Raw genomic sequence first — 12,768 nt, 5'->3', positions numbered from 1 at the left:
TACATGTCAGAGAGATCTTTGACGAAAACCTGCTCCAGAGCGCTCAGGACCTCAGACTGGGGCGAAGGTTCACCTTCCAACAGCACAATGACCCTAAGCACACAGCCAAGACAACGCAGGAGTGGTTTCGGGTCAAGTCTCTGAATGTCCTTGAGTGGCGCAGCCAGAGCCCAGACTTGAACCCGATCGAACATCTCTGGAGAGACCTGAAAATAGCTGTGCAGCGACGCTCCCCATCCAACCTGACAGAGCTTGAGAGGATCTGCAGAGAAGAATGGGAGAAACTCTCCAAATACAGGTGTGCCAAGCTTGTAGTGTCATACCCAAGAAGACTCAAGGCTGTAATCGCTGCCAAAGATGCTTCAACATATTACTGAGTAAAGGGTCTGAATACTTATGTAAATGTGATATTTAAGTTTTTTATTTTAAATAAATTTGCTAACATTTCTAAAAAACTGTTTTTGCTTTGTCATTATGGGGTACTGTGTGTAGATAGATGAGGAAAAAACGATTTAATGCATTTTCAAAAAAAGGCTGTAACGTAACAAAATGCGGAAAAAGTCAAGGGGTCTGAATACTTTCCGAATGCACTGTATGACTGTAGCTACACAGTACGTGGTCACTGTGGTTTTCTGTGGTGACAAAGGCAAATCGCTAAAATGGATGAACCTGAACCAACCACTGGACCTGAACCAAATCACTGGACCTGAACCAAATCACTGGACCTTAACCAAATCACTGGACATGAACCAAATCCCTGGACATGAACCAAATCACTGGACATGAACCAAATCACTGGACCTGAACCAAATCCCTGGACATGAACCAAATCACTGGACCTTAACTAAATCACTGGACACGAACCAAATCCCTGGACATGAACCAAATCCCTGGACCTGAACCAAATCACTGGACCTTAACTAAATCACTGGACATGAACCAAATCACTGGACCTGAACCAAATCCCTGGACATGAACCAAATCACTGGACCTTAACTAAATCACTGGACATGAACCAAATCCCTGGACATGAACCAAATCCCTGGACATGAACCAAATCCCTGGACCTGAACCAAAATAATGCAGTGTATGTTAATACGTAATAAAACTTTCCTGAACCAACACTTGACTCCTGCCCCTTCTTGCTCTGACTTTGCTGATGGCTACTTTGAGGAAAAGTTACTTACTATGCCTGTGATATGTGGTTGTCCCACCTAGTTATCTTAAGATGAATGCACTAACGGTAAGTCGCTCTGGATAAGAGCATCGGCTTAAAGCCTCAAATGTAAAATGTAAATGTGTAACTTTAATACCACTAAAACCCACTACCTATGAGCACTCTCCCTCTTACCTGCTAAAAAACCCTTTCAGACTTGAAATCAGTGGTTTAAAGTACTTAAGTAAAAATACTTTAAAGTACTACTTAAATCGTTTTTTGGGGGTATCTGTACTTTATTTTACTATTTCTATTTTTTCCAACTTTTACTTTTACTTCACTACATCCCTAAAGAAAATAATGTACTTTTTACTCCATACATTTTCCCTGACACCTAAAAGTACTCGTTACATTTTGACAGGAAAATGGTCCAATTCACACACTTATCAAGAGAACATCCCTGGTCATCCCTACTGCCTCTGATCTGAAGGACTCAATAAACACAAATGCTTCGTTTGTAAATTATGTCTGAGTGTTGGAGTGTGCCAAAGGCTATCCATCAATAAAAACAAACTAGAAAACTGTGCAGTCTAGTTTGCTTAATATAAGGAATTTGAAATGGTTTATATTTTTACTTTTAATACTTAAGTACATTTAAACCCAAATACTTTTAGACTTTTACTCAAGTAGTATTTTACTGGGTGACTTTCACTTTTACTTTATTAAGGTATCTCTACTTTTACTCAAGTATGATAATTGAGTACTTTTTCCACCACTGCTTGAAATGACACATCTGTCTAGTGCCAGACAGACTCTCTGGGAGCTTCATGACTGGGGAGGCTGGAGCTATAACAACACTAGTCTCTCCCAATGCCAGTCTCTTCCCACAGCCTATACCAATGCCTCTCTTCCCACAGCCTATACCAGTGCCTCTCTTCCCGCAGCCTATACCAATGACAGTCTCTTCCCACAGCCTATACCAATGCTGTGAGAGTTGACGGTGTCTTGGCTGAGTTGAAAATGTAGTTGATCTGCATCTGTCACTTTATATCCAGTCAATGATCTCATTTCCAGAGAACACCATGGACCCTGTTTGAATACTCTAAGATGCATCCTTCCTTCCTTCCTTCCTTCCTTCCTTCCTTCCTTCCTTCCTTCCTTCCTTCCTTCCTTCCTTCCTTCCTTCCTTCCTTCCTTCCTTCCTTCCTTTAAGTTATCACTGTTCTGACATTAGATAACTGGTGAAAGCTACTGTATGTCACGGAAAGAACATCACGGAAAGAATACTATTGGAACAGGACCCCGTGTACAGTATCCTGAACCTCATTATTCCCCTTTAGCACAACTGTTGTTTTGTGCACTGCAGTATTATATTGCCATTATGTGTTTTTACAGAACATTGCCATGTTGTATTGTCATGATTCAGTAGCAGCAGCATCCTCGCAACACAGTGCAGTGTAATCTTACCATCAAGTCCACATATAGACTGAGCCCCTGCCGCTGTTGGCTATTCACGTAATGTATAAAGTATAGTGTTTGCATGTACGCACCACAGTCTCTGCTACCTTACAAGCACTGTTCTGTACTTTTCAATCACTCACACTTGGATACTATTCAGTGGTTTTGGGATTGTCTCACGCTGTCTCTCCCCCCCAGAACCTCAGAGCCAGGAGGCTGGTGTACATCTGAACTGACTGATGTAGCGTGACACAGTGGTGCGCTGTGCAGCCGAGCATAGACAGCCTAATGGCAGCTGAATGACACCATCATAAATCACAACCTCCTCTCCCCCATCACCTTGGCAACACATGCAACCAGACACTAGCAGGGATACACTTTATAAAGATTGGACGTTTTATGTTGAAGACACCTCATTATTAGGCAATTAGTAGTCTATTTTATGGTTGACAAATGGGATGGGTGGTGTAACTTTTCATATCATTAGTTTAAGAATGTTATACTCTGTGTTCAGATTTCTTTGTTTTTTTGTTATATCGTTTCGATTTATTTGAAGAAAAGTAGCCATTTCTGCTGGTATTTCAAATACAATTAATTAACCTTACATTTATAAATTATTACTACTTCTTACAAATAGTAGTGCTATTTACAGTATAGTGTAAATATAGTGTTTTACATTTAATTCCACATTGATAAGACATTGCGTGCAAAACCAGCATGCATGAGCCCATTCTGAAACTTGCTAAATTACATTTTGTATTTTTGGCAATTAATTGGCCACGTCTCAAGTGAACAAGGTTTGTAAACTATTCCCACGCCCAAATAGATACAAGGTTTCACGTCACGTGGCACCGCCGCTTTAAACGGTGTTGTTCCCGAGAGAAACGTCTCTTGACTGAAAGCTCATGATCGTGACAAGCCTAGCTTAGCAACAAAATCAAGTGGGAAAAATTAAAGACATTTTCAGGTTAATTTTTCGCTTTGACTTGCATGCTTCTTGATCGCGGATAAACTAGCTAGCTAAGAAGTAGAATTAATCATGTCAAATGTTTACAAACCGCAAAAAAGTCCGCGAAACCCAAAGTGTGCCAGATGCAGAAATCATGGATTCATTGTTCAACTCAAGGGACATTCTGGCCAGTGTCAATTTCTTAAATGCAACTGTTGGAAATGTTCTCTGATTGCAGAGAGAACGAAAATAATGGCATATCAAAGACATATCAAGAAAACGAACAAAGAAGAATCAGCACTTAATTTGACTTGGTCAAGGCCCGGTGATACAGCGGTTAATGTCACTTTGAGCGGCCGGGAGGAAAGAGCTCATCTGCCGGACACATCTGGAGTGATGTTTCCTGGCCCCGGAACACGTACAGAGACAGTCATCAAAATGCCACCACAACGCTTTGAAGAGGCAAACGGTAGGACCTATACGGAGATGGAGGTCCCTATGGCAGTGACCCACGACAAGTCTCCCAAGGACGGCCATGGTCCATGGAATAACCATGATCCGCAGAGAGGAGGTGATCATGGAGATGGTCGTTACGGGCCACCTTGGAGTGGGATTCAGGATGTAATGAGTCGAAGTAAGTGGATCATTATTTTTTGTTGTTGAATAAATTCACTTATTATTAACATGCATGTGTTTTTGTAGCGCTACCTAACGTTACATTCTTGAATTGAACATAATATTTTTTTTATAAAAAAAAAAAAACGATATACATTTTTAATGTTGTTGATGAACATAGTCAACTGGGTAGCTAGCTAACAGGGTGCTGTTGAATTTTACAGCTCTCATTTCGCGCCTTTTTAATTCTCTTGTTTGGGATGCGTTTCAGCGTTTGTGATTATGTAGCCTACACATAATTATGTAACTTTATGTACAACTCGCATTTACATTTTTTTTGTTCTTCTTTCTTTCTTTCCCTTCTTTTACTTCTCCTCCACAAAGGCGGCCCACATTTCCCCAGCGACTATGTTATAGCGGAGGTTGGCGGTCAGAGAGACGTGTACTCTGGAGAAATGGTGGCCATGCAGTTCCCCTTGAAGTTGTACTCCCGCTACCCTCATGGCTACGCGGCTTGCCCAGCCATTCTGGTGAACATGCCGCTGCCACCACCAGGGAATGGCCCAATGGGTTTCCCTCACTTTCCACCACCTGGCCCGATCCACTACCCTCCTGAGGCAGGTCCTATAAACGTAAGACCAAAAACCCATTAGAATAAAAAAATTAAAAAAAATATATATATAATGAAGTAAATGTGCTGTCAAAATGGGCTTTACAGTTGAGGACATTACAGTATGCCTATGACATGACATATTAAATATATTTTTTTGCAATCCATACTATGCCATGACAGTGTATAGCTATTTTTGTGTGAAAATTAACATTGACAAAATGGAAGGATTTGCTTGTATGTGAATGTGTATGGTTTGCACCCAGGGTGGCAGAGCGCCATTCTTTGCCCCTCACCCCCCTGGCAGTGACATTCATCCTGGAAGCTACCCGGGGGAGCTGGTTCTGAGCCTGCATCCACCACCACAGCATTCTCTACCTAAGGACAGAGAACATGGAACAAGTACGTGTGTTTGTGGCTGTTGCTGCCCATCATACTGTGTTAGTGGAATGCATAATGTCATAGAGATCACTGTCACTTGCTCTGCCACTGAGGCCTCAATGCTGCGGAGGATGTAACAACTGATAATGGCAGAACAGTGGAACATTTCCATAGTACATTAAGAGACCGGTCAAAATTGTATTATATTTCTCAGTTTTTTACAGATATTATTGGCATATATACACAGTCAAACACAATCTCAGTTCATACCATCTACCTCTACGTTCTCTGATGGCTCCTTAGTGCCGCAGCGGTCTAAAGCCACTGCATCTCAGTGCTAGAGGCGTCACAACAGACACTGGTTCAATTCCAGGCTGTATCACAACCGGCCGTGATTGGGACTCTCATAGGGCAGCGCGCAATTGGCCCAGCGTTGTCCGGGTTTGGACGGGGTAGGCCGTCGTTGTAAATAAGAATTTGTTCTTAACTGACTTGCCTAGTTAAATAAAGGTTTAATTTAATAAATGCGTTCTCTGACCACACTTGGTATTAACTGAGGTAGACAACTCGATTGGTATGCTCACAATGTTGCCCTGTCTTTTCCTTTCTCCTACTACAGGTGGACATCCCCAAAGCAGCCAAGGGTCAGAGAGCAGCTCACTGGAAAATGCCTCCTCTTCCCAGAACACTGTGTGAGGGCGAAGGCCATGAGGTTTGGCATCCTTACACCATATATCCACTTGAGAAAAAAAATCATCTTTACCCTTTCTGTTGTGCAATTATACGGCACCAAAGACTTAGCTAAGTCACTGTTGACATTTTTACCATGTTACACCCTGTAGTATAGTTCATTATGCACAGGGGTTTCAATTCTCATTGTACACACAATAACAACCATTGGATAAAAGAACAACAACACAAAAATAATCTGCTATCATTTCTGGGGGGGGGAAATGAAATTTTTTACTTTTTTACAGAAGCTATTTTTGTTTAATTATTTAATTAAGAATTTTTAACAGTCATATTTATAGCAGTTGTGATAGTCAAATATAATCCCATATTTGTTTAAAAAAAAAAGAATCGATTTGCCTTGTCATTTTTTTGTCTTGTCTTTATCAGGAACAATGTTTTCTTCCTCATTCAGTTAATTAGTCAGTTGAGCTGTATTATATTCACAGCCATGTTGCAGTGTTCATGAAATAAATATATAACAGAAAATCAATGCTGTTGTCATTGCCTGTTCCTAAACAGCTGGTTTCATGGTTTCAGGCCTGTGTGATTTGATGCTGTTTTTTTTTGTGTAAAGTACATATAAGAAGATCTCTTTGTAAAGCCTCTCTGGGTGCTTCATGTCATTCAGTTGACTGTCAGACCAGTCAAACTCAACACGTCCAATTTCTTTGTATTACAGTGACTCTTGGATCAGGAGAAAATCTATATGGATTCAATGTTGAATGGCAAAAACAGGAACACAGTGTCATTGCTAATATCACATTTGTACATAAGGAATAGCTTATAGTTTTAAGATTACGTTATAATTTTAGTCTGATCTTGTTGCTCTCAGTATTTCTTAAATGTTGATCCAAATTCAGACAAGCATTACATTACACCGACCTTCACACGGGGAATATTCAATATGAGGAAGTCACAAAAAAATGAATTGATTCATTATATTTTTTTCCAGACTTCAAACAGCCAGTGGGTGGATAAGCTAATTACAACCGATATTATGCCCACATGAATATTAATACAGTCTTGTGTCACAGATGAGTGTTTGGAGTTTTAAAACACAGATCAATGGATTAATTTTGAGCATAAAATTGTCTTACAGTGTTAGAGTAATGTGCAATCAAAAATGACTCTGATGTTGATATTAAAATGATAAGTAGTACTTGGATATTATTTAAATGCCAAAGCCAATGGCATGTAGAGAATGTTCAGTATTTGGCGCCATCCAGTGGTCCAGGAATGCGCGGCATTCTCCATGGTTGCTATGGTATCGCTCCGGCTGCATGTATCCTTGGTAACCACACACACACACACACACACACACTAGAAGAACACTTCCGTTCTGCAAAACATGATGCACAAAAACATTTTTTAGAAAGACGGATTCACTTCTTCTCTAAATGTTCCAACCGTGCATAACTTACTAGCTAATATTAACTTCTTTGAAAAAGTTTCAACTACGGACCAGGTTAGTGTCAATGCACGAGACTGGGTGTCTCTGTATTTCTAGCCAGTTAGCTTGAATTGCAAACAGAACTAACGCTAACGTTAGCAAGCTAATTTAGCCTGGCTGTATGTTTGCATAAGATGACTGGTTAGCTAAGTTTGTGTGCTTTGCCTTACAGAGACATTCGAACAGTTGGCTCTAATAACGTGTTACAGGATTGAACAATGGCTTCGATTGTAGCCCAGTGTCACTACATCTTCGGTTTGCGGACAGGAGTAGTAAATAATATTTGCTACTTCGATGAACAGACTGTCATCTTCCCATGCGGAAACAACTGTGTACGCTACAACATTGACCAGAGATGGCAGAGGTTCATTCCAGGTAGTTGCTCCCAAATGATAACAGTATACATTTTAGCTAGTTATACTTATTTTCTCTTGCAGTGTACATACTTTATCATATGCGTTTACTTAGCTAGCTAAGTTTATTGGAAAAGTATGTGTTCTCAATCAACTTGTCTGGTTAACCCTCCTGTTGTGTTTGTTTAATGTTAATTAATTCTGTGTTCCCGGTCCAAAATGACCGCCCCACTATAGCTGATTGTAAATCCATAATAATACATATATTATCACCTAATGTTGTGTTAGATCTTTTTATCAACTTAAGTTCTTGTGAACATTACACGTTTTGAACTTCTAATTTGCTATTTATTGCCTGTAGGCCTCCTTGACCTGAGCTCATACAACTTGTTTTTGAGTATTTTTTTTTTTTTAAATCAATCAAATTATTTTGACTATCAAATACTCAGATGAAACATTTTGTGTTATTTATCACAGACTACTTTGTGTCAAAGTTTAACAAGGACTCTCTCATCCTCACCAGTGTCATGATCAAATATATGATGAAGAGCCTCACGTTTTAATTTTTTTATTTAACCAGGTAGGCCAGTTGAGAACAAGTTGTCATTTACAACTGCGACCTGGCCAAGATAAAGCAAAGCAGTGCGACACAAACAACAACAAAGAGTTACCGGTACACATGAAATAAACAAACGTACAGTCAATAACACAATAGAAAAAAAGTCTATATACAGTGTGTGCAAATGGCGTGAGGAGGTAAGGCTATTGCCATACCTAATACATAATAGTAATAATAATAATAATAAACATACATAATAGGCCATAGTAGCGAAGTAATTACAATTTAGCAAATTAACACTGGAGTGATAGATGTGCAAGTAGAAATACAGGTGTGCAAAAGAGAAAAAAGTAAATAAAAACAAAATGGGGATGAGGTAGGTAGATTGGATGGGCTATTTACAGATGGGCTGTGTACAGCTGCAGCGATCCATACAGTATATTGTTTGGTCATTGTGCTGCCACAGAGTGAATCGTGAGCAAGACCGCGAGAAAAGTTCTCTATATTATTGAAACAATGTTGCGATTGTTTGTGAGAATGCTAACAGGTGTGGTTCCCGTGGGGGAAAGATTCTATTAGGGAAAGGTTCCCGTGGGAGTTGCCATGGAAGCTAAGAAGGGGAGTGAGGTGTGTGTGTGTGTGTGTGTGTGTGTGTGTGTGTGTGTGTGTGTGTGTGTGTGTGTGTGTGTGTGTGTGTTCAAACACACATGCATGTGGGGGTCTGGGAATCAATTTTATACACTAATTGTAGTCTCACCCATTCATTTCTAAAGACCGGTCATTTTTGACCGGGAACACCACAGGTGTACAAAAGTTAAATAAAACACACAAGATTTTATGAAAATCATCAAAATGATTTTTGTGTGTTCAGATGTCCAGTGTGGACAAAGTCATGGAAACTTATGACAATCAGATTAAATGAAGTACATTTTTCAGAGAGAAAACTTGTAAATCCAATTAAACTGGAACACAATATGAGGGTTAAATAAAGGTATGCTTCATTAAATTAAAATTACAAACACCAAACCCTCGTATACAACATTAGGTGTTTGTCCCAAATGGCATCCTATTCCCTATGTAGTGCACTACCCCTCAATTTTTCCTCATAGGCACAGAAAAAAGTCAGGGCATGCAGGCCCTGGCCATCAGCGCCAACCGCCGCTACCTGGCCGTGTCAGAGCGTGGTGAGAAGGGCACCATCACCGTGTACGACCTGCAGCACGAGCAGAGCCGGAAGAGGAAGGTGCTCAGTGGGGGAGAGGTCCCCGTGCTGGAATTTGTCTCCATGGCCTTCTCCCCCGACTCCAAGTACCTGATAGGGCAGGCAGGAGCCCCCGACTGGACCCTGTTCTACTGGATGTGGGAGAAGCAGAAGGTCATGGCCTCAGTGAAGACGACAGGGACCACCAACCCCATAAACCAGGTGGGTGAGACAGATATAGGCAGACGAGAGGAGAGAAGAGAGGGGAGAAGAGACAGGAGAAGTGGTCCTCTACTTCATGATGGTATTTTATCCTGGTGAAATTTAAACAAAAGAAAAGTGTGACATTTTGAGGTACAGTTGTGGATGTATATATCTTATGGGCGCACGCGTACACACACTGACACACACACCTATAATCGACAAACCGAAAATCAAGCATAACCAGTGCTTGACTTGGGCAAGGAGCTCACCGGAGTACCGGCATCTCCGATTTACTACTGCTTGAGCTCCTGTTCCTCTCATATAATATTTGCTCACAAGTATTGTGACAGCTTCTCCACCTAAATATAAACAGTACCAGCATCCAAAATGAGTACCGGAACCTATTTCAGTCCAAGTCAAGAACAGAGCATAAAATACTCAACCACACACACACTGAACAACTACATAGTAGACTAGTGGTTAGAGCGTTGGGCCAGTAACTGAACGGTTGCTTGATTGAATCCCCCGAGCTGACAACGTAAAAAATCTGTCGTTCTGCCCCTGAATAAGGCAGTTAACCCACTGTTCCTAGGCCGTCATTGTAAATAAGAATTTGTTCTTAACTGACTTGCCTAGTTAAATAAAGGTTAAATAAAGGTAGAATAAAAAAGACCCGTCTTCGTCTTCATCACCCCCAGGTCAGCTTTAACCCGCAGGACAACACCCAGATCTGCGTGAGCGGCAATGGGGTCTTCAAGCTCTTCCGCTATGCTGAGGGCGCCCTGAAGCAGTCCAACTTCCTTAAGCTGGAGTCCCAGAACTTCCTGTCGCACACCTGGATGTCCGAGGAGCGTGTCATAGCGGGGACAGAGACGGGCAGGCTGCTGGTGTTTGAGTCAGGTGACCTGCGCTGGGAGATGAGCGTCACCACCAAGCCTGCCACGCAGGAGGCAGACAGGTCAGACAGGATGACCGATCAATCAGTCGATCAATCAATCAAACATTTTCGTCCTTCTATCCTCCACGGTCTGCATTCCATTGACCTCTTTACTACATCTATTACAAAAAATACATGAGCCACATCAGTTAGCATCATTTGAATGAACATTCTACATTACCATGGCAATCCAGCATCAGTTGATAGAACATTCCAAAATACCATGGAAATTATTGCATCACAATAACAGGAAGCCATTGCGAGTGTACCCACAAGTTTACTAGTCAAATTGCTTCCAAGCCCATTCTATTGATAACGTTGGACTGTTCTGGTTTATCAAAGTGTTATGCTATGACAACAAAGTTCTTTATTTTTTAAGCACTAGCATCTATTTAGAATAATGTTATTTTTCTTGTCATTTAGCAGATGACTTAGGGTTAAGTGCTTTGCTCAAGGGTACACCGACAGATTTTTTTCACCTAGTCGGCTCGGGGATTTGAACCGGCGACCTTTCTGTTACTGGCGCAACGCTCTTAACTGCTAGGCTACCTGTCTGTAGAAATGCTTCCTGCAGGGGGAATCCTACCACACTTACCCCATTGACAATTGGACTGTCTGATCCTAATCATAAACGGATGTAATTCTCAAATGGATAACAAATGACTGTCCTTTCACGGCACAGACAACTAGAGAGGAGAAAGCCAGAGGAGGCCAAGTCAGAGGGGGCAGCCCCAGCCCGTATGCCCAGAGTCACAGCCATCACGTCCTACTCTAAGGGCTTTGCCTGCTCCGCCGGCCCAGGGACCGTGTGTCTGTTTGAGAAGACAGAGGAGAAGGATAACTACAGAAAGACTAGGGAGATCAGGGTAATGTCAATGTTTGGATGACATGATAACTTGACTTCTAAATTAACAAAACAGGAGGTGGTAGTGGTGGTCTCATTCATTTGAAATGTGTGTGTGTGTGTCAGATCCCTGCAGACCCGTGCAGCAACGAGCCGAGTCATGCGGAGCAGCAGGAGATGGTCACGCTGTGTATCAGTCCGTCAGAGGAGACCCTGGTCACCAGTACAGACCGTGGTCAGCTCTACAGCATCACCCTGTCCTCTGCTGAGATGAGCAAGGTGAGCAGTGATATAGTGAAAATATAGGCCTATATGTATAGTACAGGGGGGCTGGAGACCCCTTTTGTTTCAGAACATTGATCAGGAACCCAATTCATCAGGAACCCAACTCATAATCATAACTCAAGTGAGATCAAAATAGCATACAAGGAGTTTTATTATGACTTTGGCAGTGCATCGCCGGACGAACCAAGTCTCTGGGAAGGAACATTTTAAAGAACCTCCTCTTGGCATCAGAGAGAACATTTTGCAGTTTTCAAGCTAATTTCCTGTAACTCTGCAAAAAAAATTAATGGGGAAGAGAGAACATTAATTTCCTGTAATTCTACACATTTTGTCATGGGGAAGAGAGAGAACTCTGCAGTTTTAAAGCTTAAATTACAGTGCATTTATGTTTTACATTTTTTTAAGTATTTATGTAACTGTCCAGTGTTTACAGATTTCTATGAAATATGACCTATAATTAATGACAATATGAAAAAAAATGTAATTAAGCATGTTAAAAAACTACTTTTCTGTGTTGGAATGGTGTGGGTGTACTTCAACAACAGAATGGTCTGGGGGTATACTGGTCATAAAAAATATTCATGCGAGTAGACTGCTGATTGGCCAGCTCAGCCAAGGCAGTATGAAATCCTAGCAAGCATTTTTTAAATGGTCTGTTTGAGATACAAGTTTGAGGCAAAGGAGGCTGGTGGGAAGAGCTATAGGAGGACAGGCTCATAGTAATGGCTGGAAGGAAATGAATGCAACAGTATCAAACATAGAAACTCCGTTACATTTATTCCATTCCAGCTATTATAATGAGCCCAACCTCCTAAAGCTCCTCCCCCCAGCCTTCTCTGCCTCCAACTTATATCTCAAACAGACCTATTTTTTTTATTTTGAGATCTGGCTGCAGACCCCACTTTGAGAACCCCTGGTATATGATATAGACCATATGGATGTGTGCAAGGTGAACAGCTGCTATGGCATTCTATGCTAAAGCATGCTGAGCTTGCAGTCAGCAGGATTAGGTCGAGGTTAGGTTAGGTCCAGGT

The 12,768-nt window shown here is 41.3% G+C and overlaps 2 protein-coding genes across 4 annotated transcripts in view; both read left to right on the top strand.

Moving 5' to 3' along the window:
- The first annotated feature begins 3,464 nt into the window (after positions 1–3,464).
- On the top strand, positions 3,465–6,224 carry LOC106598607 (pollen-specific leucine-rich repeat extensin-like protein 1). 2 transcript variants are annotated; one of them, XM_014189636.2, is made up of 4 exons: positions 3,465–4,197; positions 4,563–4,810; positions 5,055–5,190; positions 5,789–6,220. In XM_014189636.2, the coding sequence occupies exons 1-4, from the start codon at positions 3,654–3,656 to the stop codon at positions 5,863–5,865; spliced, it is 1,005 nt and encodes a 334-aa protein (XP_014045111.1). In that variant the 5' UTR covers positions 3,465–3,653; the 3' UTR covers positions 5,866–6,220. The 2 variants fall into 2 exon arrangements, with proteins under 2 accessions (XP_014045111.1, XP_014045114.1); XM_014189639.2 differs by lacking the exon at positions 3,465–4,197 and adding an exon at positions 4,364–4,383 and having other exon boundaries at positions 5,789–6,224.
- A 979-nt stretch (positions 6,225–7,203) lies between these two features.
- The window catches only part of cfap57 (cilia and flagella associated protein 57), a 31,884-nt gene continuing 26,319 nt past the window's right edge, over positions 7,204–12,768 (top strand). Inside the window, exons 1-6 of one of the 2 annotated variants that reach the window (XM_014189430.2) lie at positions 7,204–7,366; positions 7,524–7,726; positions 9,373–9,686; positions 10,367–10,626; positions 11,288–11,471; positions 11,576–11,728. In XM_014189430.2, coding sequence (XP_014044905.1) covers positions 7,570–7,726; positions 9,373–9,686; positions 10,367–10,626; positions 11,288–11,471; positions 11,576–11,728 — 1,068 coding nt within the window. In that variant the 5' untranslated portion in view covers positions 7,204–7,366; positions 7,524–7,569. Of the gene's footprint in view, positions 7,727–9,372; positions 9,687–10,366; positions 10,627–11,287; positions 11,472–11,575; positions 11,729–12,768 lie in introns of both variants that reach the window. The other variant, XM_014189434.2, reaches the window with a different exon arrangement.

The sequence above is a fragment of the Salmo salar genome, chromosome ssa03 (assembly GCF_905237065.1).
Source record: "Salmo salar chromosome ssa03, Ssal_v3.1, whole genome shotgun sequence".
Classification (NCBI taxonomy): Eukaryota; Metazoa; Chordata; class Actinopteri; order Salmoniformes; family Salmonidae; genus Salmo; species Salmo salar.
Note: the sequence above shows the minus strand (reverse complement) of the source record. Positions and strands in the feature narration are given on the sequence as shown.

Bases quoted from the DNA above. Each gene is read 5' to 3' on its own strand.
- LOC106598607 (XM_014189636.2), top strand. From the start codon at position 3,654: ATGTCAAATGTTTACAAACCGCAAAAAAGTCCGCGAAACCCAAAGTGT. The intron at 4,198-4,562 runs GTAAGTGGATCA...TCCTCCACAAAG, and splicing joins TCAGGATGTAATGAGTCGAA to GCGGCCCACATTTCCCCAGC. The intron at 4,811-5,054 runs GTAAGACCAAAA...GTTTGCACCCAG, and splicing joins CTGAGGCAGGTCCTATAAAC to GGTGGCAGAGCGCCATTCTT.